The 27878-nt window shown below is 42.9% G+C and overlaps 1 protein-coding gene across 4 annotated transcripts; it reads left to right on the top strand.

The window, feature by feature from the left end:
• The first annotated feature begins 5388 nt into the window (after window positions 1-5388).
• Window positions 5389-27553, top strand: nasp (nuclear autoantigenic sperm protein (histone-binding)). 4 transcript variants are annotated; one of them, XM_078218632.1, is made up of 14 exons: window positions 5389-5633; window positions 10661-10771; window positions 11015-11095; window positions 12171-12283; window positions 15004-15630; window positions 17036-17106; window positions 17187-17263; window positions 17730-17803; window positions 17958-18146; window positions 23809-24002; window positions 24829-24885; window positions 25012-25095; window positions 25813-25938; window positions 27364-27553. In XM_078218632.1, the coding sequence occupies exons 1-14, from the start codon at window positions 5578-5580 to the stop codon at window positions 27412-27414; spliced, it is 1911 nt and encodes a 636-aa protein (XP_078074758.1). In that variant the 5' UTR covers window positions 5389-5577; the 3' UTR covers window positions 27415-27553. The 4 variants fall into 4 exon arrangements, with proteins under 4 accessions (XP_078074758.1, XP_078074757.1, XP_078074760.1 ...); XM_078218631.1 differs by having other exon boundaries at window positions 25801-25938; window positions 27364-27546; XM_078218634.1 differs by having other exon boundaries at window positions 5405-5633; window positions 10661-10859.
• The last annotated feature ends 325 nt before the right edge of the window (window positions 27554-27878 follow it).

The following is a 27878-nucleotide window of genomic DNA, read 5'->3' as shown; positions in this document are numbered from 1 at the left end:
CCTAGTCCTGAAAAACCTAGCTACCAGACTGTACATGTAGCAGCTGGTGAATTAATCCATGTGAAGGAAATACCTAGTTGATCTAATTCACCAATCTACCTGTTGCAGATGCATCCATTAATGGTAGTGGTGGGAGGAGTGACCGTCGCACCATCCTTGTGGAGACCAAATCCCATCTTACTGAGGACACTCTCCATTGTGTGGTGCTGTCACCATGCTAAATGAGATAGATTCAGAACAGATCTAGCATCTGAAAACTGAGGAGTCATGAGGCACTGCAAACTACCAATAGCATCAGAATTATATTCCACCACAATCTAACCTCAGCCTGGCATATTCTTCACTCTACCACTGACCATCCCTGGTTCAATGAAGAGTTTACAAGAAGCAGCGCAGGCGTATCTGAAAATGAAATGCCGATCAAGTGAAGCCACAACCCAGAACTTAATGCATGCTAAGCAATGTGGCAGCATATTATTACACATCTAGGTAATCCCACAATTGACAGGACAAATCAAAGCTCTACAGTTCTGCCATATCCAGTTGTTAGTTTACCATTCACAACTAATGGGAGAAGGTTCTGTGAACATTCCCACCTTCAATGATAGCAGCGCCAAACACAAGTGCAAAAGACAAGGAGCTTGTAAACGTTTCTGGCCAGAAGTGCCAAGTGAATAATTCTCCCTAACCATCTCCTAAGAACACCTCCATGCTAGTCTGCAGCCAATTGCATTCACTCCACATGATATTAAGAAGTGGCTGTGTGCACAGGTACAGCAAAGGCTATGGGCTCTGGCTGTAAATACTGTCGCTGCAAGAGCAGATCAGATACTGTCCTACTTGCTCTCTAAAGCCTTTCTCTCACCTGCAAGCCATATGTTAGGAGTATGAAAGAATACTCTCCACTTGCCTGCTCACCACCACCTTCTCAAGGGCAAAAATGGCCAGGCAACAAATATTAACACAGCCAGCAATGTCCACATCCAGTGGAGGAATAAAAGCACAGGTCCAACAACCTCAAATTTGACAACATCCAACACAAACCAATCAGCTTGATTGGAACCCCATCCACTGCCTTAAACTCCCTCCACAATTTGTCTACAATATAAGATGCAATGTAGCAAATCTCCAATGTTTCTTTGACTGCACCTCTCAAACCAGTGACCTTTACCACCTAAAAAGAGAACAGGCACATGGTGACACCTTCAACTCCAAGTCACAAATCATCCTGACTTGGACATTAATCTCTGTTTCTTCATTGTTGCTGAGTCAACATCTTGGAACTAACTACCTAACAACACTGTTGAAGTATCTTCACACAAACTGAAGTTATTCATGAAGGCAGCTCACCACCTGCTTCTCAAGGGCAATCTGGGATGGGAATGAAATGCTGGCCTTGCCAGCAACACTCACATTCTGTAAACAAATAGAAAGAAATTCCAATACGTTTATATCATTTTTAATATTTTACTGAGATCATCAGCAAAGGTATAGTTTTGTGGCCCATCTAGTATTTTCTGGTATTTTCAGCCAGAGCCCAGAGCCTTTGCTGCACCATCCTAAGCAGGGAACCCACTCCATATTTAGCTGAGTTAATAAATCATATCTCTCCTCACGGCCAATCCCTGCCCTATTTTTTGTCACGCAAAAATGCAAGAATAGCACAGCACCAAAAGCTGCTGTATGTAAAAAAACTAAAACAAATATTGCTAAGTGAAAATAAATCCATAAGTTTGCAATCAAATTTTCTAACAAGAACTTTAAGCATCTAACTTCATTAAGTCAGGACCAAGGATGAGCTGTGCGCTTATTTTGTATGGGCGAGCTTAACTCTAAATTGAAATCTGACAATAATAGAAATCCAGCAAAGCACCATAATCATAATTCCTGTGGCTGCAATGAGGGGTGTGAATAATTCCTCATTGGTATTTACGGTTGAGAAAGGCGTGGATGTTAGGGAGTTTGGGAAATAAATAGTGATGTCTTGAGGAGTGTACATATTACAGAGAAGGAGGTGCTGGAAGTCTTATACTGTATCAAGGTAGATAAATCCCCGGGACCTGATGAAATGTATCCCAGGACATTGTGGGAGGCTAGGGAGGAAATTGCTGGTCCCTTGCAGAGATATTTGAATCATCGACATGCACAGGTGAGGTGCCTGAGGATTGGAGGGTAGCAAATGTTGTGCCTTTGTTTAAGAAGGGCATCAGAGAAAAGCCTGGGAACTACAGACCAGTGAGCCTAACATCTGTAGTGGATAAGTTGTTAGAAGGTGTTCTGAGAGACAGGATCTGCAGGCATTTAGAGATGCAAGGACTGATTAGGGACAGTCAACATGGCTTTGTGAGTGGAAAGTCATGTTTCACGAATTTGAGTTTTTTGAAGGGGTAACCAAGAAGGTAGATGAAGGCAATTCAGGCGATGTTGTCTACATGGACTTTAGCAAGGCCTTTGACAAGGTATCGCTTGGTAGGTTGTGGCATAAGATTAAATCTTAAAGGTAGCCAATGGGATACAAAATTGGCTTGATGACAGAAGACAGAGAGTGGTTGTAGAGGGTTGTTTTTCAAACTGGAGACCTGTGACCAGCGGTGTGCCTCAAGGATCAGTGCTAGGTCCACTGTTTTTGTTATTTATATTAATGATTTGGATGAGAATTTATGGGGCATGGTCAGTAAGTTTACAGATGACACCAAGATTGGAGGCATATTGGACAGTGAAAAAGGTTATCTAGGATTGCAACGGGATTTTGATTAATTGGGCCAGTGGGCCAATGAATGGCAGATGAGTTTAATTTAGATAAATGTGAGGTGATGCATTTTGGTAGATCGAATCGGGGCAGAACCTACTCAGTTAATGGTAGGGCATTTGGGAGAGTTACAGAACAAAGAGATCTAGGGGTACAGGTTCATAGCTCCTTGAAAATGGAGCCACAGGTGGACAGGGTGGTGAAGAAGGCATTTGGCATGCTTGGTTTCATTGGTCAAAACATTGAATACAGGAATTGGGACGTCTTGTTGAAGTTGTACAAGACATTAGTAAGGCCACACTTGGAATTATGTACAGTTCTGGTCACCCTAATATAAAAAGGATATTATTAAACTAGAAAGAATGCAGAAAAGATTTACTAGGATGATACTGCGACTTGATGGTTTGAGTTATAAGAAGAGGCTGGATAGACTGGGACTTTTTTGCCTGGAGCGTAGGAGACTTAGGGGTGATCTTATAGAGATCTATAAAATAATGAGAGGCATAGATAAGTCAACATCTTTTCCCAAAGGTAGGGGAGTCTAAAACTAGAGGGCATAGGTTTAAGGTGAGAGGGGAGAGAGACAAAAGGGTCCAGAGGGGCAATTCTTTCAGAGGGTGGTGAGTGTTTGGAACGAGCTGCCAGAGGTAGTAGTAGAGGCAGATACAATTTTGTCTTTTAAAAAGCATGTAAACAGTTACACGGGTAAGATGGGTATTGAGGGATATGGGCCAAATGTGGGCAATTGGAATTAGCTTAGTGATAAAAATTGGGTGGCATGGACAAGTTGGGCTGAAGGACCTGTTTCTATGCTGGAAACCTCAATGACTTGAATTGCAATGCAATCTCTGGAAAGTTCCCAAATTACTTAGATGAGAAATGAAGTCTGCTACACCTCAAGTCTAACTTCACAACTTATTCACACCCCTATCACCTTTAAAATTGGCTCATACTGCACCCTTGATGTATACAAAATGAGACATATTTGAACGGAAATGACTGATTACTTTAATGAGTGGCATTTGACTGTTCTGTTGCTCCACTGATGTAATTGTAAGTTGTGGCATATTTCACTGTGGATGTGAATTGAAAAGTGTAGTTTTTTATTCTTTCATGGGATGTGAGCATTGCTAGCAAGATCAACATTTGTTACTCCTCCCTAATTGCTCTTGAACTCAGTGGCTTGCTAAGCCATTCCAGAGGGCAGTTGAGAGTTGACCACTTTGAATCATAGAATCCCTACAGTACAGAAGGTCATTCGGCCCATTGAGTCTGTACCGACCACAATCCCACCCAGGCCTATTCCCATAACCCTAATTTACCCTGCTAATCCCCCTGTCACTAGGATCAATTTAGCACGGCCAATTAACCTAACCCACACATCTTTGGACTCTGGGAGGAAACCGGAGCACCCGGAGGAAACCCACACAGACGCAGGGAGAACATGCAAACTCTGCACAGTGACCCAAGCAGGGAATCGAACCCGGAACCCTGGCGCTGTGAGGCAGCAGTACTAACCACTGTGCCACCATCCTATGCTGTGGGTCTGGAGTCACATGTAGGCCAGATCAAACAAATTTCTTTCCTTGAAAGAAGTAAACCAGGTGGGACTTTATGACAATCAATGATAATTGCATTACTGAGACTGGTTTCCAGATTTTTATTAATCTAATTAATTAATTGAATTTAAATTCCACCAGCTGCTGTGGCATTAGTCTGGGACTCTAAATTACTAGTCAGTGATATTACCGTTGTATGCCGCTTGATGCTACAGTCAATAAGCAACTGAATACAGTATTTACTCCACTGCAAAGAAAATGAGAAAGAAAAAAGAAACTATTTGGAGTTGGTTGATTAATCAAAACAGCACTGCACATAGCGTACTGCACTCTCAAAATTCTGAATCCAGTGAGTTGAAATAAATGCACTTTTGCAGAGATATTGTAAAAGTCCAAGGTTACAAATTGTTACGTTGAAAATGTTCAGGTAAAATAAATGAATGTTATATCAACATATGTGTGTTGTAAACTGAATTAATAGATGCTATAATTTGAATCAGAATATAATAAACACATAAATTGAAATTGACTTTCCATCTCTTCTGCATTATAAATTCCACTTCTGATCTTCTTTCTCGACACCCTAGCTAGGATTGTAACACTACATTCTGCACCCTCCTTTCCTTCTCTATGTACGGTATGCTTTGTCTGTATAGTGAGCAAGAAACTATATTTTTCACTGTATAACCGATACATGTGACAATAAAAAAAACAATTGGCATCATTTGCAGGGAGGCGGATTTAGCAGAATGCCTATCTGCAACCTCACTTATAACAGGATAATTGGCTGAACATGACAAGTGGCGGTTGATTTAAATAAACACATAAATTGAAATTGACTTTCAATCTCATTTGCATCATAAATTCCACTTCTGATCTCGATGTTGCCAGTAGTGGCGCAATTTAAAGTTGAACTTTTTTGTCAAGTGGCGCCTGATGTCCCTGAATTGCATTTAACCTAACAGATTACCCGCACTTTGTGTCAGATTCTCGGCACGATTTATTTATTTTTAATAAGTGCCAATGCTGTGGGTGAATTTTCCCGCCAGGGTGAAAGGTGAACCGGAAGTGATGCACCGTGGGGTAAATAAAAGGCGGGAATAGGAGCGGGTTCTTTCCGCTGCTGTGTTTTTAAACCGAGAGAGAGAGAGAGAGGGAATCTTCCCCCATCAGCGCTTGCTGCGGTTATCACCCGGTGTCTGTGCAGGATCCCCTGTGTTTGTGTCCAGGCAGCAAGCCCAGGCCCGCAGCCCGCAAGCACAACCTGAAATGGCGGATCACGAACCCAGCGCCTCCACATCCAGTGTCCCAGGCAGCGCCGAGAGGTGAGGGGGGTGTGAGGAGTGGTGCTGGGGGAGTCAGGCGGGGGAGTCAGGCGGAGTGGGGGGGAGGGAGGCTGTGAGGGAGGAGTGGTGTTGAGGGGGCTGAGGATGAGTGGAGAGAGGCTGAGGGAGTGAGCGGGACTAGGGGAGGGAGGAGAGAGGGTGAGGGACTGAGGGGAGGGACTATGGTGAGGGACTGAGGGTAGGTGTGGGAGAGGGGGTGAGGCGGCGGAGGGTGAGGGGCTGAGGCGGGGCAGCTGCACCTTTACCCGGGCGCTGGAGCCGGGCGCGGGATGCGCATGCGCTCACTGTCGCCGCGTTCCATTTGTGTGTCTATTTTCTTGCTACAAATTTGCCGGGAGAGAGGAGGGAGCAAACTGTCCCCCACAGCACCCCCCACCCCCTCTCCGTGTCCTCCCTGGTATCAATAGGCATCTTCCTTGTTTTAATATAGTCAATAAAATAACTAACAAGCACACAGTCTGTTTCCGTTTTCACTCTTTTTTGCTGCTGTGCCTTCTAACTTTAAACGTGGCGGGGGAAGCTTGGTCTTTCTCACAGCCTGTGCTCTTAAGAGGTTCCAGTCTTGGAGCTACTTGATCTCGAGCGCGGGTTTAACTCCTCCACACTTGAGTGGCTTTAACGTTACTTTGAGCGTTTTTTGTTAATCTCCCAGAAGCACCTACAGTAAGTTTTGTTGCTCACCCCTAGGAGTTCACTCTCATGGGGACCCTAACTCTTTCACACTGTCCTTTGATTATCCGTTTGGTTATTTGAAGTGGAACTCCTGTGTAAGATTACACCTGCTCTTTTTTGGTCGGTCTACGCTGTTACCAAATAAGGCTGTCTTTATTGATTTACCTTGTTGCCCTGTGAAGTAGTGATGGTGGCCTTGAAGTGTAGACCTTGTCGAGGGAGTTCCCACAATAGGGTTGGGTAGCGAATTTTACATTGTTGTTCCAAGAGCTGTGATCAATAATGTCCACGTCTGCATCCTAAGTGATTCTACAGCACTTTTGCTGCCGTTCTTTATGATGCTGGAAGTTTGTAGTTGGTGTACTTGAAGTAATTGGCTTATCGAATGGATAGAGAAATTGTTGGTTGTCGATTTTTGCCTTTGTGGGTGACTAGGATATGTACCCTGGAGACTTGAGGGCTCCACAAGAAACTTAAATACAGGACCTACAGCTGCTAGTGAGAACCAACAGGAGGAAAATTAGGGTAACCTTGCCCTCACTTTCACAGATGTATCTGTCCAGTGTTGGTCAGAGTAACCTCCCCATAGTCGTCTATTGTCCATTGTGTTGTGTGACACTACTCACTGCTAACGTGTTAAATGGGTTAGATTCCAAATGGATTGAGCATCAAAACTGGTCATTCATGAGGTAGTGTGCGCCAGCATTGGCATAGCATATTCCTCACAAAACCATTACCACCCAGCCAGGGGACTCAACTGGTGTGAGGTGTGGAAAACCTGTCAGGAGCAGGAAAAAAGATGTGAAGTTGCAGTACAGGACAATAGGTTTACAACAACAGAAGGGCCGGAGCTCTTCACCACATCCAATCACCTGAGGAGGCTCCAGAGATATCCCCACCCTCAGATGGGGAAGCCCAGCACATGGGTGCAAAGGATGAGGCTGAAGTGTTTGCAACATTCTTCAGCCAAAAGTGCCAACTGAATGATCCATCTCAGTTGCCTCCTGAGGACTCTGGCATCATAGATGCCAGTCTTCAGACAATTAAATATTCTGCATGTATTGACTGGATACTGCAAAGGCTATGGACCCTGACAGTATCACTGCTATGGGTCTGAAGACTTGTGCTCCAGAACCAGCTGTTGCCCTAACTAACCTGTCCCAGATTTTTAAATTTATTTAGATGTGGGTGTCAGTGGACAGACAAGCATTTATTGCCCATTTTAAGGTGATGAGCTGCTGCCTTGAGCCCCTGAAGTGTGCTGCATTGTTGGGGAGGGACAGTACAGCCTTGATGGCATCTTACCTGACATCAATGTAAAAAATTGCAGAGTTCTGCCCATAAAAAGCAGGACGAGTCTGGTCAATTACTGCCCCACCAGTCAAATCTCCATCAATGAAGTGTTGGAGGATGACTTTGATATTGTTACCAAATGGTACCGACACAAGGATGTTCAGCTGGGTTCTGCCAGGACCACTTGGCTCCAGGCTTCCTTGGTCTTAGACCAAACATGAGCTAAAAATGAGTGCCAGAGATGAAGCATAAGTAATTGCCCTTAGCGGCATGGTGGTACAGTGGTTAGCACTGCTGCCTCACAGCACCAGGGACCCAGGTTCGATTCTGGCCTCGGGTCACTGTGGAGTTTGCACGTTTTCCCCATGTCTGCGTGGGTTTCCTCCCACAGTCCAAAGATGTGTGAGTTAGGTTGATTGGCTATACTAATTTTTCCATCCATCCTGACTGTCTGCCCCTCTACCGTGGCTACATTCGCGGCCAGGTGTCCCTGGAGAGGGAGCATGCGGTGTCCAGGGGCACGGTTGATGCCTTCTGCACCCATTGGGCACCGCAGGGGTTGGGGTGCATTATTGACCCTGACAATCACATTTTAATTTGATGTTTTTAAGTTTCCTTTCTACTTTGATTTCTGATTGGGCTGTTCCCCCCTCCTTTTGGAGAGCTGCCCCTTTTGCTTTGTCTTGACTTAATCTGAGTTTGTTTATTTGGTTTGCCCTAAAAAGAGGTCAAGGCAGCATTTGACAATGGCATAATGAATCCTGAGCAATCTCTTGTCAGTGGTGTTGGCGGATGCAGGAAGCTTGGATAATAGTCATATCTAGCACAAAGGTGGCTTTGCTTGCTGTGAAGGCCAGTCATGGTCATGTCCTTGGGACATCACAGCAGGAGTTCTGCAGAGCAGTCCTCCCCTCCATCATAAGGTCCGAAGTGAGAATGTTCCCTGATTTCAGTGTTCAATTCACAAATCCTCAGATAATGGAGCAGTCTGCCCCCACATACAGCAAGGCCTGGACAATACCTGGACATGGTGGTAGTAACATTGTCTCATGAGTGCCAAACATTTGACCACTTGTGATATTCAACAGCATTACTGAATCCCCATCAACATCCTGGGGATTACCATTGACCAGAAACTGAACTGGGTCAACCATATAAATACTGTGCTGACAAAGGGTCAGAGGTTCTGTGCTGAGTGACTCTCGCCTCTTGAATCCCCAGATTGTGTCCATGCTCTCCAAGGCACAAGTCGGGAGTGTGATGAAAATCTCTCCACTTGCCCTAGTGAGTGCAGTTCCAGCAAGATTCCAGAAGCTTGAAACCATCCAGCATAATGCAGTCCACTTGTTTAGCACCCCATCCATATTTGTTTCTTCCACCACCACTGACACACATCATTGTTGCAATATGTATCACTTACAAGATGCAGAAACTTGGCAAGGCTTCTTTGACAGCATCACTGAAACCCAGGATCTAAACTTCCTGGAAGGAGAAGGAAAGTAGCCCATGGGTACTACCAGCTGCAATTCCTCTACCAGTGATATGCCACTCTTTGGAAATATCACTGTCCTTTGTCACTGGGTCAACTCCAGGGGCCCCCACCTAAGTATATTTTCACACAGCAGACCACTATCTTTAATTGCCCAATTCCAATTGCTCATTTACTGGCTTGTTAGTGTCTCCCATATCCTGCAAATACATTTTTAAAAGTGATTGCTATCTAGTTATAACCAAAACAAGTCATCTTGGGTGTTTTAAGTCTGCTGTCGTTGAATTTTTATCCAAATTGGTCTTGGCTGGATTTAAAGGAATGGCAATCAGTACAATTGCAGTGACAGTGATTGTGTCCTTTAGTTTGGACACCTTCTGCCAGGCACTAAATCTTTCTAAATAATCTTGACCACTAATTGAGATCATATCATAGTTTTCACCTGCATACCTAGCTAATATCTATTTAATAAGCTGCTGTATGATCCCTGTTTTGGTTCCTGGGAGAGGGGATTGGCCTTGAGGAAAAGTGGATTAGTGTAGGCTGATATTTCTGGAGTTTAGAAAAATGAAGTGATCTGGAGGGGTTTGACAGTGTAGGTACTGGTGGGTGTCTGTCTGCTAATTACCCAATGGAATAGTGCTGATTAGGTCAGTGGGGTCATCTATGTATGCCTGAACTGATGTCCTTGGTGGGGTTGGTTAAACTTATACCTGACCATTCTGCTCTCCCTTTGTTAAGGCAGTGTAGATTACCTGCTCCAGTCCGTAATGGAGCTTGAATCCACAGCCTGATGAGGTGTGTGCACATGACTGTCTACACAATCCTAGTCGGCAGTCTCATCGATGTACTAAAAATTCTCAGGAAGTTTAATTCTACATTGAATAAACTTGATCATCTGATTTAACAATTAACCCTCAATTATTGCATATTACTCATTGGTGAATATGGGAGAGAACATCAAAGCAATACATCGTTCATTTAAGTAAATTAGGTAGAATTAGACAAACATGCAGCCAGGTACTAAACGGGGTGTCAAAAATGAGAATTGGCTCCTAAATGTCCCTTAAGGTGGTGATTTTTAGTAAGTGAGCAGGCTTTCTAGTTCAAAATTCTAGGTTTCCCCCATTTAACTGTTGCATGTAGATAAGCAAGGTCCATTTTGTACATGGAATTGTCTCAATCAGAACTGAAACCTAACTTGAGTTGTGACATGCCATTTTTCCTTGCCTTCTCCAGATTTTATTCCTGGTAAAGTTTTGATATCTGGGAATTGCTTCAAATGATGTTTGCTTATTTATATTGGCCTCTACTAATGGGTCATGGTTCATTTGTAGTAATTGGATTTTATTTAGATAGACAACACATTGGTTTGGGACAGTTATGGGTATTGCAGTAAAGGCAATGTCACTTCATTTAGAATCAAACTTTTAACAGGAAATGTAATTGTTTTGAATCTTACAATTCTGTGCAAGTTTTTTTTTTTAAATTTGTAACAAGCTGGTATAAGCTTCCAACACACATTTATTCATGCAATGCTTATTTTTAACAGTGCTAATGTTAGTGTTGAAGCCATGAAGTTGCTTGGGACTGGCAAAAGACACATGGTAATGGAAGATTTTGCAGCAGCTGTCAATGCCTTTCAGGATGCATGCAGGCTATTGTAAGTATCTGACTGGATTGTTGGAGTTGCCCTGAAAATGGTCATGTTTAGAAGTTATAGCTGAGGGGAGGTTCGATTTTTAAAAAAGGTAACCTACATATATGGCCTAATGTGGCATGTTGAATCTTTCACTCGGACATTTCTCTTATTTCAGTCATAGCTTGTACAGATTGGTACTACGATCTGTCATGATTGCATTGCATGTACAAAACCATAACATCTTTTTCCCCTTTGTTTCAAAAGGAGCACAACACATGGAGAAATGGCAGAAGAATGTGGCGAAGCCTATTTCTGCTATGGAAAAGCCCTTCTGGAGTTGGCACGGTTAGTTTATAAATCAACTGAGCAACAAATAGACCAGCTAAAGTAAATAATAGGTTATTTAAAACACAACTTGTCCCACACTCTTGACCTCGTTACCCAACTGTAACAACATAGTAGATTTTACCAGTTTTAAAAAAAAACTAGTCGGGACTATTTGTTGTACAAGACATTGGTAAGGCCACACTTGGAATATTATGCACAGTTCTAGTCACTATTATAAAAAGAATATTAAATGAGTGCAGAAAAGATTTACTAGGTTGCTACTGGGACTTGATGGTTTGAGTTATAAGGAGAGGCTGGATAGACTGGGACATTTCCCCCTGGAGTGCAGGGGATGATCTTGGAGGTCTACAAAATAGAGGGGCATAGATGAGGTAGATGGTCAACGTCTTTTCTCAACGGTGTAACACTAGGGCGTAGGTTTATGGTGAGAAGGAAAAGGTACAAGAGGGACCATTTTGTCTCTGGGTGGTGAGTGTCTGGAACAAGCTGCTAGAGGTGGGTACAATTTTCTTTTAAAAAGCATTGGACAGTTACATGGGTAAGATTGGTACAGAGGGATATGAGCCATTGGTACCAGCTTAATGTTAAAAATTGGGTGGCATGGACAAGTTGGACCAAAGGACCTGTTTCCATGCTGTAAACCCCTATGACTAAGTTTAGAATTGGATTGTGCTCACCTAATTTTAATCTATCCAACTTCAAGTACTTGTTTACTCTTTTAAAAAATCCCTTTTACGGTTTAATCCACGAGTTTGAGGATTATTTGAAAGTTAATGGTAATAGTAAATACTAATCATTAAGATCCTTGTAGATTTTGGGTATTGATGTCCATCTTCAAGTGGTTAGCTTTGATTTAACAGCAAAATTTGGTACTTGCCATTTGAATCTTGTACTGTATTTGTTTTCTGGTTAGAAATAAGTTGATATGATAGATCATCACTTTCCTAAAACTTGCAGGTGAGATTTTTTTCCAGTAGGTTATTTGACTGCAATTGCACAATGGTGCATATAACTTTTGGATTGAGGGGGTATGAAGGAGCAGGGTGTCCATCATAATGTCTCTCCTTTTCAGAATGGAGCGTGGTGTTCTTGGCAATGCCCTTCAAGGAGTTCCTGAAGATGATGATGAAGAAACGGCGGCAGCAGATGAAGACTCCAAAGTAGAAAATGCAGGGAATGTTGATGGTAAGTATCCTCTGTTTTCCTTGAAGGATGGTTTCATGTTAGCTTAACCTAACAAAGAACAAAACAGCACAGGAACAGGCTCTTTGGCCCTCCAAGCCCGTGCCGCTCCCTGGTCCAAACTAGACCATTCTTTTGTATCCCTTCATTCCCACTCCGTTCATGTGGCTATCTAGATAAGTCTTAAATGTTCCCAGTGTGTCCGCCTCCACCACCTTTGCCTGGCAGCGCATTCCAGGCCCCCACCACCCTCTGTGTAAAATACATCCTTCTGATATCTGTGTTTTTAAACCCCCCCTGCCACCTTGAACCTATGACCCCTTGTGAACGTCACCACCGTCCTGGGAAAACGTTTCCCACCGTTCACCCTATCTATGCTTTTTCATAATTTTATACACCTCTATTAGGCCACCCCTCATCCTGTCTTTCCAGTGAGAACAACCCCAGTTTACCCAATCTCTCCTCATAACTAAGCCCTTCCATACCAGGCAACATCCTGGTAAACCTCCTCTGCACTCTCTCTGAAGCCTCCACGTCCTTCTGGTAGTGTGGCGACCTGAACTGGGCGCAGTACTCCAAATGCAGCCGAACCAACATTCTATACAACTGCAACATCAGACCCCAACTTTTATACTCTATGCCCTGTCCTATAAAGGCAAGCATGCCATATGCCGCCTTCACTACCTTCTCCACCTGTGACGTCGCCTTCAAGGATCTGTGGACTTACACACCCAGGCCCCTCTGTGTATCTACACCCTTTATGGTTCTGCCACTTATCGTATAGCTCCCCCCTACGTTAGTTGTACCAAAATGCATCACTTCGCATTTATCTGGATTGAACTCCATCTGCCATTTCTTTGCCCAAATTTCCAGCCTATCTATATCCTTCTGTAGCCTCTGACAATGTTCCTCACTATCTGCAAGTCCAGCCATTTTCGTGTTGTCTGCAAACTTGGTGATCACCCCAGTTACACCACCTTCCAGATCGTTTATATAAATCACAAACAGCAGAGATCCCAATACAGAGCCCTGTGGAACACCACTAGTCACAGGCATCCAACCGGAAAAAGACCCTTCCACTACCACCCTCTGTCTTCTGTGACCAAGCCAGTTCTCCACCCATCTAGCCACCTCCCCCTTTATCCCATGAGATCCAACCTTTTGCACCAAACTACCATGAGGGACTTTGTCAAATGCTTTACTAAAGTCCATATAGACGACATCCACGGCCTTTCCCTTGTCAACCATTCTAGTCACTTCTTCAAAAAACTCTACCAGGTTAGTGAGGCATGACCTCCCTCTCTCAAAACCATGCTGACTATCATTAATGAGTTTATTCCTTTCTAAATGCACATACATCCTATCTAAGAATCCTCCAACAACTTCCCTACCATGGATGTCAAGCTCACTGGCCTATAATTTCTCAAGTTATCCTTCCTACCCTTAGCTAATGTGGTCCCATTATTTAACCTCCAATCCTCTGGGACCTCACCTGCGTCCAGTGATGAGACAAAGATTTGCATCAGAGGCCCAGCGATTTCATCTCTCGTCTCCGAGCAGCCTTGGATAGATTCCATCAGGCCCTGGGAATTTGTCAGTTTTTATATTCCCTAAAAAAAACCTAACACTTCCTGCCTTGTAATGGAGATTTTTGCTAACGGGTCAACACTCCCAGTCAACACATCTCTCTCCTAAAACCTAGTTTTAATAGCTTTTCTTTGGAAGGGGGGGGGAGAGAGGAGAGAGAATTCAGACTAGAAGCTTGCCGATTTATGCCGATGAGCAGTTCCCCAGAACACTTGCGAGCATATACAAACCTCCTAAGTTAACTTGAAGAATGAGTGGTCTCAGTATATTATTTTGATTAATCTTCATTCCACAATGACTGACTGGGAATTAATGTTTGTAGAGTGGCAAGTTTTCCATCTTTGCCATTATAGACAGTAAATGTTGACCTGTGTAGTATATTTGAAGGAATTTGAACTATTTGTGGAATTCACTACCACAAAGTAGGTGAGGCCAAAATGTCTGATTTCAAGAAGATGGTGGATGTAGCTCTTGGGGCTAAAAGGATCAAGGGATATGGGGGAAAGATCAGGATATTGAATTTGACGATCAAAATGAATGGCCTACTCTTCTAGTATCTATTTGTAATGGGAGTTGATGTGTGTATTTCCATGGGCTGTTGTCAAGTATAAAATAGTTTGTTTATAAATGCTAGCTTTATACAATTATTAAGAACTTGCAAATATTCTTGGTGAAAGCAAAATATTTGCATAAATCTACTTTTTTAAACCAAGTGAAGTCTTGATTATATTCACCTGTAGGAGAGAGAGCGCACATTTCTATTTTTTTTTCCCCAATCCCCCCCACAGTTGCTTTTGGTGTCATGGCTCACTGATGGAATGTTCCTCAGAAATTAAGTGAAATATTGCATTACTATATGGTTTAGAATCAACAGTTTTTAAAATTGAGTTGGTGAGCAAGCTTTTAAAACTTTGTCGCCAAAAAAGGTGCAAAATGGTCTAAGAACTCATGCAAAATTGGGGCAGGGAAATGGAATTAGTAAGATTGATTTGCCAGTGGCTGCATTAATCTGTAATGTTGACTAAACTTTAATTTCTAAATTCTACCTGAAACCTTTCAATTGTGACTATCCAGACTTATCAACCAGCATTGGCAACCCCCAATTTTATGCATTTTTTTTTCCTTGATGTGTATAGAGAAAGAGAGGGAGGAATTGAGGGAACAGGTGTACGCTGCACTAGCTGAAGAAAGTGATAAAACAACTGAAGATGAAGCTCCAGCTGAAAAAGTTTCTGCTGATTGCGATGTAGTTAGTGAAAAAACAAGAAGCCCAACCAAGACTCCAAGTAAAGAAGGAAAAGTAAACTCTCCTACAGGAGAGCTGTGTGCCACTGAGAATGAAACCCTGACCAAAGTAGAATCATCTGTTGACCATAGTGACGAAGATGTAAGTGAATCAATGGATGAAGTAGCAGAGAGCCATCCCGGGAGTGGTGGTGTTGTCCAGGCAGAGAAAGAAGAGGACCATGTTAACGTTCCAGAAGATGTAAAGGACCATCTCAGAACTGAGAGCAGTACTGGTAAAGATGACCCCATGACTAAGGATGCTGGGGAGAAGGTAACTATTGATGATAAAGTAGCTCTTCCTTTGCAAGATGCTCTGGGGGATCAAGATAAAGGATCGAATGCAAAAGAAGCAGCAGAGAAGCTGGAAGGTGATGAAAGTGAGGAAAATGGCAAGGCATCAAGTGGAAGTGTAATCACTGCTGAGAAGACGGAGGATGGGGTGGCTGGTTCTGAAGAATGCATGGAAGAAGGTGAAGGTATAAACTCGAAGACAAGTGTTCCGATTTACAAAGTTGGTTTAACTGGTTCAGTGGCATGGAGATAATCACAGACACAATTGTCTCTGCTTACAAATATTTAACCTTTTTTATGGGCTGTCTATCCACTTGGTCTTTATTGTCCACTGGTGAGCACAAATGGTGATTTTAGTAAACATGCACTCATTACGGAGTTTCATACTTTACCACTAGCCACTGGTGATAACATTTTTCTCTTGTTGCACATGTTTTTAAAATCCAGGTACTAATTTTGACATGAGGTTCTGAGGAATAAACTTGTTACTTTAATAGATCTAATTTTGTTAATTACTGTATAAATAGGTTGATGGCTGGATTCACACTCTGAAATAGTGAGACTCCCTACTCCTGGCAGACTTCTTTATTCTGCTATTAATTCAAACATTGGTCTCAGGTGACACTGGTTATAGTATTGACTTGCATTTCACATTTTCCATCAACATGGGAAGAATAGGCTAACTGGAAAGCTTTGGTACTAAAATTATTGGATAGCTGTCTTTGTTTCGTAGCTATGCAACGAACCATAACCTGGTTAGCACTGCTGCCCACAATGCCAGGGACAGAAGTTCAATTCCTGGCTTCTGTGTAGTCTGCATGTTTTCCCCATGTCTGTATGGGTTTCCTCAATGTTCCTCCCACAATCTGAAGACGTGCTGGTTAGGACATTAAAACATAATTGGAGTCCTAAGGACACCTGAACATACAAAGTAGCCAGGGGTGGCACAGTGGCAAGCACTGCTGCCTCACAGCACCATGGACCTGGGTTTGATTCCCAGCTTGGGTCACTGGAGTCTGCACGTTCTCCATGTCTGAGAGTTTCCTCTTGGTACTCTGGTTTGCTCCCACAGTCCAAAAGAAATGGTTAGATGCATTGACCATGCTAAATTCTCCCTCAGTGTATCTGAACAGGTGCTGGAGTGTGGTGACTAGGGGATTTTTACAGTAACTTCATTGCAGTGTTAATGTGACAGTACTGACACTAACATAAACTTTAAACCTGGTAACTTGCAAACCTCTGCAGGATAGTGAATATTTCCCCATTTTTAAGTTCTAGCCAGTGACTGGCACCTTTAGAAAATTCGGTTGTGGTATTTCCATTCTGTCTGGCTGTGGCAAGACAGTAGCACAGAGTAATGTCTGAACTATGTTTATGGGGGACACAATCCCACCAAGGCAGTTGGTGGGATTTAAATTCCATTTAATAAATTGTAAACTACCATCACCAATAATTGGCACACTCAACCATAATTTACTGTTTAAATGGTTAGTGGGTATTGTTGAGGTGAAGGCACATGAGAGCAGAATAGAAGAACCTTTATCTGATCTAGCTTGAGTCCTTCTACAGGTTACCCATTTATCTTTCCAGATGACACTGGTGCTGTTGATGGAAGTGGTGATGACGACGATGATGAAAATGAAGATACTGCTGAAGAAAAGGTGGGTTATCTATCTTCAATCTTTGTAGGACAGCTTGGGTTTGAACTATTCGTGTTAAAAATGCAAACTCTTCATTGCAGGATGCTGAAAGTGAGGAGGTTGACAACTTGCAGCTGGCTTGGGAAATGCTTGAATTGGCAAAAGTGATCTTTAAAAGGCAAGTCCTCAAACCAATATATTGATGTTTGCAGTTGTCATGGTTTTAAGAAATCAGAAACCCTAGAAATCATAGAAACCCTACAGTGCAGAAGGAGGCCATTCGGCCCATCGAGTCTGCACCGACCACAATCCCACCCAGGCCCTACCCCCACATATTTACCCGCTAATCCCTCTAACCTACACATCCCAGGACTCTAATGGGCAATTTTTAACCTGGCCAATCAACCTAACCCGCACATCTTTGGACTGTGGGAGGAAACCGGAGCACCCGGAGGAAACCCATGCAGACACGAGGAGAATGTGCAAACTCCACACAGACAGTGACCCGAGCCGGGAATCGAACCCAGGACCCTGGAGCTGTGAAGCAGCAGTGCTAACCACTGTGCTACCGTGCCGCCAATAAACATTGTTTAATTCTTGCTAAAATTAAATGTGTTGCTCAATGTTCTAACTTAATCTTTCAGGCAAGAAAGCAAAGAAATACAACTCTGCGCAGCACAAGCTTATCTGAAACTGGGAGAAGTTGGAATAGAATCCGGTAAGCTGTAAAGACTAATCTTTAACCGGTTCAACTGTGCTGTAGAACTAACATTTTTGGTCTTGCAATGTAAATAATTGAATATTTGTGTTTGGCCCAGCTGGCATTGTGTAATGTAGCGACTGGAGATTAATGCAAGCTTGTTCTATTCCAGAGAACTACATACAGGCTATTGAAGATTTCCGGGAGTGTCTGACCATTCAGGAAAAATGTCTTGAACCACACAGCAGACTATTGGCTGAGACCCATTATCAACTAGGGCTGGCCTACAGTTTTAACAATCAATATGATTTCGCTCTCAAACACTTCAAGGAGTCCTTTAGTGTCATAGAGAAAAGGTTAGGTAAGGAGATCCAAATTTTGTTCTTCAAACTGTGAAACAATTATGTCCTGCTTTTCATCGTGGGCGTGTAACACCTACATTGTTTGAGTTGGGGACCAAGTGTAGTGTTCACAGATGACACTAAGATGAGTAGTGGAGCAAAAGGGTAAAGATAATTTGAGTGGGCAAGGGTCTGGCAAATGGAGCACAATGTTGGTAAATGTGAGTCATCCATTTTGGTCAGAACAACTGGACTATAAATGGTAAAAAATTGCAGCATGCTGCTGTGCAGAGGGACCTGGATGTCCTTGTGCAAGAATCACAAGGAGTTGGTTTGCAGGTGCAGCAGATAATTAAGAAGGCAAATGGAATTTTGTCCTTCATTGCTAGAGGGGTGGAGTTTAAAAACAGTGAGATAAAGTTGCAGCTGTATAAGGTGCTGGTGAGGCCACACCTGGAGTACTGTGTACAGTTTTGGTCTCACTTGAGAAAGGATATACTGGCACTGGAGGGGGTGCAGAGGAGATTCTCTTGGTTGATTCCAGAGTTGAGGGTTGGCTGATGAGAGATGGAGTAGACTGGGACTATACTTGCTGAAATTTAGAATGAGGGGGGATCTTATAGAAGTGAAAAATTGAGGGAATAGGTAAATAAGCAGGGAGGTCATTTCCACTGGTGCGGGAAAGGAGAACTAGGGGGGCATAGCCTCAAAATAAGGGGAGCATATTTAGGACTGAGTTGAGAAGGGACTTCCCAACCAAAGGGTTGTGAGTATTGAATTCCCTGACTAGTGAAGCATTTGAGGCTGCCACTGTTTTCAAGGCAAAAATAGATTTATTTTTTTGAACAGTAAAGGAATTGAGGGTTATGTTGGCTGGGTAAGTGGAGCTGAATGCAAAGAGCAGCCATGATCATCTTGAATGGTGGATCAGGCTCAAGGTGCCAGATGGCCTACTCCTTCTCCTAGTTTAGTTCTTTTGTACATCTGGGTAGACTGGTGAATAAGATGCCAGCTTCCAGATATTCTTACAATGAACTAGGTTCTGTAGCTTGGCAAATGAATATTATTGGCTTCACTAATAGCTTGTGTTCAACAGTTGGGGCTGGGGAAAGAATGAGTAACTGCAGTTTGTGCATTGGCCAAACCAGCTGAAAATGGATGGAGGCTTTGTTCAGATTTCTCTTCCGTTTTGGAAGAATGAGGCAATATATTAAATATTACTATTGATGGGACAATAGGTCTGGCTGTTCACTACATGAATTGAAGGTGGAAGGGCAACTTGACAGGGTTGCTGAAGCAAATGGGATCCCTAGCTTTAAAAAGACACTGATTCCTTGCATTTGCACCCTATGCTATTCCTTTTATCAAACTTGGTCCTCTTTAATTCCATTCTATAACCTCACTTCAAGAAGGATATCCAGGTCTTGGGAATGGTCCAGAGATTTCCCAGGTACCAATGTAGAGAAGTGGAATTATTCTCTTTGGAATAGAAAGGTTGAAAAGAGATTAATGGTCATAATTGAGGTTTGATGCATAAATAGGGTGGACATTAACTGGAGGAAATAAAATTAAAATTGGCAATCAAACCAGAAGGGAGTTATGATTTATCATAGCTTCCTTCTGCACTGTAGGGATTCTATTTGGCCCATCGAGTCTGCACAAACCACTGAGGCCCCATCCCTGTAACCCCACACATTTACCCTGCTAATCCCTCTGACACTAAGGGGCAATTTAGCATGGCCAATCAACCTTACCACTGCAACTTTTGGAGTGTAGGGGAGAACATGCAAACTCTGCACAGACAGTAACCCAGGTTCCTGACACTGAGGCAACAGTGCTTCCCACTCTGCCACCATGCTACCCTGTGGCCCCAAATCTTGGTAAGATTATTTTTAAAGTTCTTTGAATTGTCTGTTCTAATTGTGTGTTATAGCAACAGTGCAGTATATCAAATCTGTCTGCTGGGAAAGTGAACTGTGGGAGGATGCAGATGGATCTTGAGGTTCAGTATACGAGAAGTGGCATATAATGTGAGAGTATGTAATTATCCACTTTAGAAAGAAGAATTAAGAAAATGCTTTTATAAAATGACATACTAGTAAATCTTGGTATTTGGAGTTCTTGGCCATGAATTGATAAATATCCAATTAGTTAAGATGGCAAATAGTTATCCTTTATTTTAAGGAAGTCTCTTGCTGAAATTGACGTAGACCACACCTAGAAAACCAGGTACAGTTTTGGTCTGCCTGCCTAAAGGAAAGATGTATTTGCCCAAATAGAGGTTAAGGTTTGCTAGATTGATTCCTAGGATGAGAAAATTACCTTGAGGACCAACTGAGTGGAATGGGCCCAGTTCAGAAGTAATCTCATTGAACTGTATAAAAGTCTTGACAGGTCAGATGCCCAAACGCTGTTTCCCCAGAGAGCATAAAACGAGATATAGTCTCAATATAAGTAATCAACCATTTAGGACTGAGGAGGAGAAACAACTTCACTCTGATGTGAATCTTTTGGAACTCTATCCCAGAGAGTGGTGGATGCTTTGGCTGACACACTCAGCTTTTTTGGATACTTGGGGATTTGAGGGTGATAGCAATAGGGCAGGAAAGGGAAGTGTAGAAAGCTCAACCATGATTGTATTTGATGGCAAACCAGGCTCATTGGGTGCAAGGCCTAACACTACTCTTTGATTTGATTATTGTCACATGTATTAGCCTACAGTGAAAAGCATTGTTTCTTGTGTACTAAACAGTTCGTAGAGAAGGAAACGAGAGGGTGCAGAATGTAGCTGATGTGGTCCCGTTATTTAAGAAGGGTAGGAAGGATAACCCGGGTAATTATAGGCCGGTGAGCTTGACGTCCGTGGTGGGGAAGTTGTTGAAGATTCTTAGAGATAGGATGTATGCGCATTTAGAAAGGAATAAACTCATTAACGATAGTCAGCATGGTTTTGAGAGGGAGGTCATGCCTCACTAACCTGGTGGAGTTTTTTGAAGAAGTGACCAGAATGGTTGACGAGGGAAGGGCCATGGATGTCGTCCAAATGGACTTTAGTAAAGCGTTTGACAAAGTCCCTCATGGTAGGCTGGTGAAAAAGGTTGGATCTCATGGGATAAAGGGGGAGGTGGCTAGATGGGTGGAGAACTGGCTTGGTCACAGAAGACAGAGGGTGGTAGTGGAAGGGTCTTTTTCTGGCTGGAGGCCTGTGACTAGTGGTGTTCACAGTAAGAAGTCTCACAACACCAGGTTAAAGTCCAACAGGTTTATTTGGTAGCAAATACCATAAGCTTAACCTGGTGTTGTGAGACTTCTTACTGTGCTTACCCCAGTCCAACGCCGGCATCTCCACATCATTAGTGGTGTTCCGCAGGGCTCTGTATTGGGACCTCTGCTGTTTGTGATTTATATAAATGATTTGGAAGAACAGTAAGTTTGCGGACGACACAAAATTGGCAGGACTTGCAGATAGTGAGGAGCATTGTCAGAAGCTACAGAAGGATATAGATAGGCTGGAAATTTGGGCAAAGAAATAGAACATGGAACATAGAAAGCCACAGCACAAACAGGCCCTTCGGCCCACAAGTTGCGCTGATCATATCCCTACCTCTAGGCCTATCTATAGCCCTCAATCCCATTAAATCCCATGTACTCATCCAGAAGTCTCTTAAAAGACCCCAACGAGTTTGCCTCCACCACCGACGTCAGCCGATTCCACTCACCCACCACCCTCTGAGTGAAAAACTTACCCCTGACATCTCCTCTGTACCTACCCCCCAGCACCTTAAACCTGTGTCCTCTCGTAGCAACCATTTCAGCCCTTGGAAATAGCCTCTGAGAGTCTACCCTATCCAGACCTCTCAACACCTTGTAAACCTCTATCAGGTCACCTCTCATCCTTCGTCTCTCCAGGGAGAAGAGACCAAGCTCCCTCAACCTATCCTCATAAGGCATGCCCCCCAATCCAGGCAACATCCTTGTAAATCTCTGCACCCTTTCAATGGCTTCAACATCTTTCCTGTAATGAGGTGACCAGAACTGCGTGCAGTACTCCAAGTGGGGTCTAACCAGGGTCCTATAAAGCTGCAGCATTATCTCCCGACTCCTAAACTCAATCCCTCGATTAATGAAGGCTAGTATGCCGTACGCCTTCTTGACTGCATCCTCCACCTGCGAGGCTGATTTAAGAGTCCTATGGACCCGGACCCCAAGGTCCTTCTGATCCTCTACACTGCTAAGAATGGTACCCTTCATATTATACTGCTGCTTCATCCCATTGGATGAAGGGCAGATGGAGTTCAATCCTGATAAATGCGAAGTGGTGCATTTTGGTAGAAATAATGTAGGGAGGAGCTATATGATAAATGGCAGAACCATAAAGGGTGTAGATACGCAGAGGGACCTGGGTGTGCAAGTCCACAGATTCTTGAAGGTGACGTCACAGGTGGAGAAGGTGGTGAAGAAGGCATATGGCATGCTTGCCTTTATAGGACGGGGCATAGAGTATAAAAGTTGGGGTCTGATGTTGCAGATGTATAGAACGTTGGTTCGGCTGCATTTGGAATACTGCGTCCAGTTCTGGTCGCCACACTACCAGAAGGACGTGGAGGCTTTGGAGAGAGTACAGAGGAGGTTTACCAGGATGTTGCCTGGTATGGAGGGGCTTAGTTATGAGGAGAGATTGGGTAAACTGGGGTTGTTCTCCCTGGAAAGACGGAGGATGAGGGGAGACTTAATAGAGGTGTACAAAATTATGAAAGGCATAGATAGGGTGAATGGTGGGAAGCTTTTCCCCAGGTTGGTGGTGACATTCACGAGGGGTCATAGGTTCAAGGTGAAGGGGGGGAGGTTTAACACAGATATCAGAAGGACATATTTTACAGAGGGTGGTGGGGGCCTGGAATGCGCTGCCAGGCAAGGTGGTGGAGGCAGACACATTGGGAACGTTTAAGACTTATCTAGACAGCCATATGAACGGAGTGGGAAAGGAGGGATACAAAAGAATGGTCTAGTTTGGACCAGGGAGCGGCGCGGGCTTGGAGGGCCGAAGGGCCTGTTCCTGTGCTGTATTGTTCTTTGTAGTTAGTCATAGCTAGGATGTAGAGAAAGATCAACTTAAGGTACGGTAAGTCCATTCAAAAGTCTGGCAGCAGGGAAGAAGCTATTCTTGAGTCAGTTGGTACGTGATCTCAGACTTTTGTATCTTTTTCCCAACGGAAGAAGGAGGAAGAGGGTGTGTGGTCCTTAATTATGCTTGTTGCTTTGAGGCAGTGGGAAGTGTCGACAGTCAATGGATTGGAGGCTGGTTTGTGTGATGGATTGGGTTAGTCTGTTCTGTCGTTTCTTGTGGTCTTGGGCAGGGCAGGAGCCATACCAAGCTGATACAACCAGAAAGAATGTTTTCTATGGTGCATCTGTAAAAGTTGGTGAGAGTCGTAGCTGACATGCCAAATTTCCTTGGTCTTCTGAGAAAGTAGAGGTGTTGATGGGCTTTCTTAACTATAGTGTCAGCATGGGGGGGTGGGAGGGAGAACCAGAACAAGTTGATCTGGGCACAACGTGGAGCTTTCGACAATTACTACCACTCTTTATTTCTCATGGATGTAAACCTTTATGGCTACTCCATTCGTAAGCTTTTTTGAAAGTTGCTGGATTTGTAGTTACTAATTTATGCTGTATCTACAGCTATGTTAACGGAGAGGATCGAGAAAACAGAAGAAAAAGGAAAATCTCCAGCAAAAGACACTGATGCTGTTTCTGAAGATAAGCAGGAGATTGAGGAACTTGAAGAGCTATTGCCAGAGATAAAGGCAAAAATTGAGGATTCTGAAGAATCCAAAGATGATGGAAGAGCAACAAAAGCTCTTCAGGAAACATTGGTAAGTGAATATTGATAGGAAAGTGTGGCATTTATTATTAATCCCCTCTAACTGATTCCTGCAACACAAACTGGCTATGTGACCCAGAGTGTCTGTGCTGGTGTTTATACTTGTCTCCTCCCTTTTCCAGTTACTTTATGGCCTTTCACCACATCTTTCCATTCCATGTTGTCTAGATTTTGGAAGCACCTGTGCAATTTACCTCCGTTGTTTCCTGTGATAGGAAGTTCCACTCACTGAATTTCACTTTCTTTTGGATTTCCCAAGTCTAAGCCGCCTTTTCTAAAGCTACTCTTGTTCAATGCATTCTGAATTTGAAAGATTTCTATCAGCTCTCAGCTTTTTTTCCTGTAGGGAGGGGAAACGGAACCTTTTCATCGTTCCCAGTAATCTGTGACGCCATACTTGTAAATTTTCTTGCTTTTTCTTTAGTGTTTTTAATATTGGGGCACTACAACTTTGCACATTAATTGTGGCCTGATTAGGATCCTTCATCAGTTTAACACATCTAGGGTTTTTTTAAAAAAACTAACCAAGCATTTGTAGTGCTGCTTTTAATGAACTGTTTACCTGTATTCTTATTCTTTGCTCTTCTATCACATTTTCTTAAGTGTAGATCACTTGAATTTTTTTCTATCCAAGTGCAAAGCATCACCTCGCACTAGTTCATTTCCCACTGTCCAGTCTGCCAAGTTCTCCAATGTCATCTTGTATTAATTGCATTCTTTGTACAGTACTAACTGTATCCCTTCCTGCCAGCCTCTCCCCCTCCCTAGCCAGTTTGGTGTCTATATTATATCATGTACTTTTTTTCTTCCCACATCAGTGTAGGCCTGTTGCCATGTCAGGGTTTGAAGCACATCTTGCAAGCAGTGCGCCAGATGTAAGTATTTCAGAGGCTGCCTCCCAGATAATGTTCATCTCTTTATGCAGTATGCCTTTGAATTTCAGTGATTGGCTTGAAGGAGGCCCAGGATTTTATTCACCACTCTATTCTTCTGAATTGTAGATAAAGGCTGGAAAAGTAACAGATGAAGCTTCTACCTCAAGTTCGAACTGTGTATCTAACATCTCGCATTTAGTAAGGAAAAAGGTAAGCTTTTTTATATTGGTTTATTCCTCCCTATCCAGTGACAATATGGTAGCCATGCAGTTAAAAATCACAGCCAAAAAAACTTAATGAAAGGCTTTTTATTTTGGGATGGCTTGAGGCACCTGATCTTAAGCAGAAGTGTCAATTTAGTTGATTAGTCACAAGTAGGCTTACATCAAGACTGCAATGAAGTTGCTGTGAAAATCCCCTAGTCGTCTTAGTCTGGCACCTGTTCAGGTACACGGAGGGAAAATTTAGCATGACTAATGCACCTAACCATGTCTTTTGGACTGTGGGAGGAAACCAGAGCACCCAGAGGAAGAGGAAATCCACGCAGACATGGGGGGAATGTGCAGCTTCTGCACACAATGACCCAAACTGGGAATCAAACCAGATTTCTGATGCTGAGGCAGCAGTGCTGGCCACCGTGCCACCCCTGGCTATTTTGTATGTTCAGGTGTCCTTGGCACTCCAATTATGTTTTAAGGTCCTCTTGACTCCTGCTGCCTCTGACTCCCACTGTCCCAGAATTTAACCTTCACACAGAATGAAATTCTGCTGACTGAATTGAATGCCTTTGTGACTTAAATATCCTTTTTATCATATTCCATGATTACATTTGGCTAATCTTGAGATGCAGGAAATTTTGACAGTGTGACAAATGCAAGAAGAAAATAGTTGGCTACTTTTAACTTTACACTATAGTCTTCATTGCAGAGGAAACCTGAAGATGGTGAAAGGGATAACAAAGAACCTAAAAAACCAAAGCAGGAGGAGTCTGCTGTGAATGGTGGCTGTGGGGATACTGCCCATGATAGGAATGGAGTGGCTGAGAAAATGGAAGTAAGTTCATTTTCATGATCCCCATAGACAGAAACAACCTTTATGAAAGCTCTGACCCTGAAACTGACGCTTCATTTCCTGCAGCCAGGCCAAAGCTGTTCTTGGCTCCCTCTGACCTTTCCCAAACAAAACCTCATCAAACTGATTTTTTTTTTCCCTGCTCGAAACAAAAGTAGACCTCTCGCAGCTGATTCTATCTTGTAACAAAGTAGTTGGACAGCTTGAAGTATAACCCTTTATAAAACCTGTCTTTCCTTGCACTTCCCCGTGAGACTTGGAGATTTAACAGTCTACCCCACCACCACCTCGGCTCCAGTCAAGATATTTACAGGTATCCATATTGGATAATCTTCCTGAGAATCTGTTCTCCACCACCCCCTCCCTGCCCCCAACTTTGAACAACCAAACCACCACACTTGTCAAGTAGTACTGAACAGGTCATGTGACCAGCTTCATTTCTCCACATTATCCTAAAGACATTCAACATCTTACAAACTTCATATTTGTAACAATTATAACCTGCTTGATAAACTATTAGTAATTGGAGCCAAATTGTGCTTGTGTAATTGAATAAGATGCAATAGGCATTTGTTTAGTATGACTTCCTGCCAGTATGTTGCACAGGTTATATTCTTATCACGAGTTTAAAAGGTTCTTGTAGTTTGTGCTGAAAAAATACTGTGGCATCATCTATGAAGAGAGAAACCAATTTAACCTGTGTACTGTTTCTATTTCGCATTTCTAACCTCTTCAGTATTTTGCTTGTATATAGTTCTACTAAAATTGACATGATGCATGCAAGTATATGTAATTGCTGATGCAAATATCCTTCTGGCCTGTAGTGTGGACTTGTATTTTGGTCATGGCACACTGGATTTTTAAAAATTCATTTGTGGGACATGGGTGTAATTGGCTGGCCAGCATTTATTGCCCATCCCTAGTTGTCCAAGAGCAGTTGTGTCAACCACATTGCTGTGGGTCTGGAGTCGCATGTAAGCCAGACTAGGTAAGGACAGCAGATTTCCTTCCCTAAAGGACATCAGTGAACCAGATGGGTTTTTCCAACAGTGGTTTCAAGATCATCAGTAGATTCTTGATTCCATACATTTTTTTACTGAATTCAAATTCCACCATCTGCCATGGCAGGATTTGAACCCGGGTCCTCAGAACATTAGCTGCTAAGTTTCTGGATTAATTGTCTAGCCATAATACCACTAGGCCATCACCTCCCCTTAAACATTTGGACACTGCAGATTTTAGCATAAAAACTGGAGCAGGATCTGCTACTGCACAATTACTGAATTAGCAATGGGCTAGTATTGTAAATGGTCAGATCATTTTGCCTAATCTTGTATTGATGGAAGAAACCTTCATTGGTTTCTGAACCTGTACAAAATCGTAACATCCTCTTTTTTTGCCTTTCAGTCAGAAGAAAATGTTTCTCCGAAGAAGTCTGAGCCAGAAGCTCAGTGCTAGTTAATAGATGTTCAGATACCTGGCAATATTTTGCCCATATACTGGACTTTTTTGTACATAATGTATTTTTTGATTGGCTTTTTTGAACCATTTTTGTAACTGTGGAAAAAATTCAATAAAGATGTAATTTGCAAACATGAGTCTTGTATATTAAACTTTTGCATGCACACCCTTTTTAAAGACTAACCTCTTGATGGTTGGACCTTGTACATGATTTGGGTCACCTTACTGGTGTGCTTTCAATTAGCACTGCACGTGTATTTTGACTTCTGTTGAACTGTTCAGTAAATCTGTGACACTTTTTAATCCAAAGATGTGCACATTAGGTTGGGTATGCGAAAATTGCCCCTTAGTGTTCAGGGGACTAGCAGGATAACTGCATGGGATTATGGGGATAGGGTCTGGTGGGATTCGGTGAAGGCTCAATGGGCTGAATGGCCTTTTGTACTGTAGGGATTCTATGA

The sequence above is a fragment of the Mustelus asterias genome, chromosome 8, assembly GCF_964213995.1.
Source record: "Mustelus asterias chromosome 8, sMusAst1.hap1.1, whole genome shotgun sequence".
NCBI lineage: Eukaryota > Metazoa > Chordata > Chondrichthyes > Carcharhiniformes > Triakidae > Mustelus > Mustelus asterias.
Note: the sequence above shows the minus strand (reverse complement) of the source record. Positions and strands in the feature narration are given on the sequence as shown.

Excerpts from the sequence above, each read along its gene's own strand:
- nasp (XM_078218631.1), top strand. The coding sequence starts at position 5,578 with ATGGCGGATCACGAACCCAGCGCCTCCACATCCAGTGTCCCAGGCAGC. Across the intron at positions 11,096-12,170 it reads GCCCTTCTGGAGTTGGCACG|AATGGAGCGTGGTGTTCTTG; the intron begins GTTAGTTTATAA and ends TCTCCTTTTCAG. Across the intron at positions 24,003-24,828 it reads AAGCTCTTCAGGAAACATTG|TGTAGGCCTGTTGCCATGTC; the intron begins GTAAGTGAATAT and ends TTCCCACATCAG.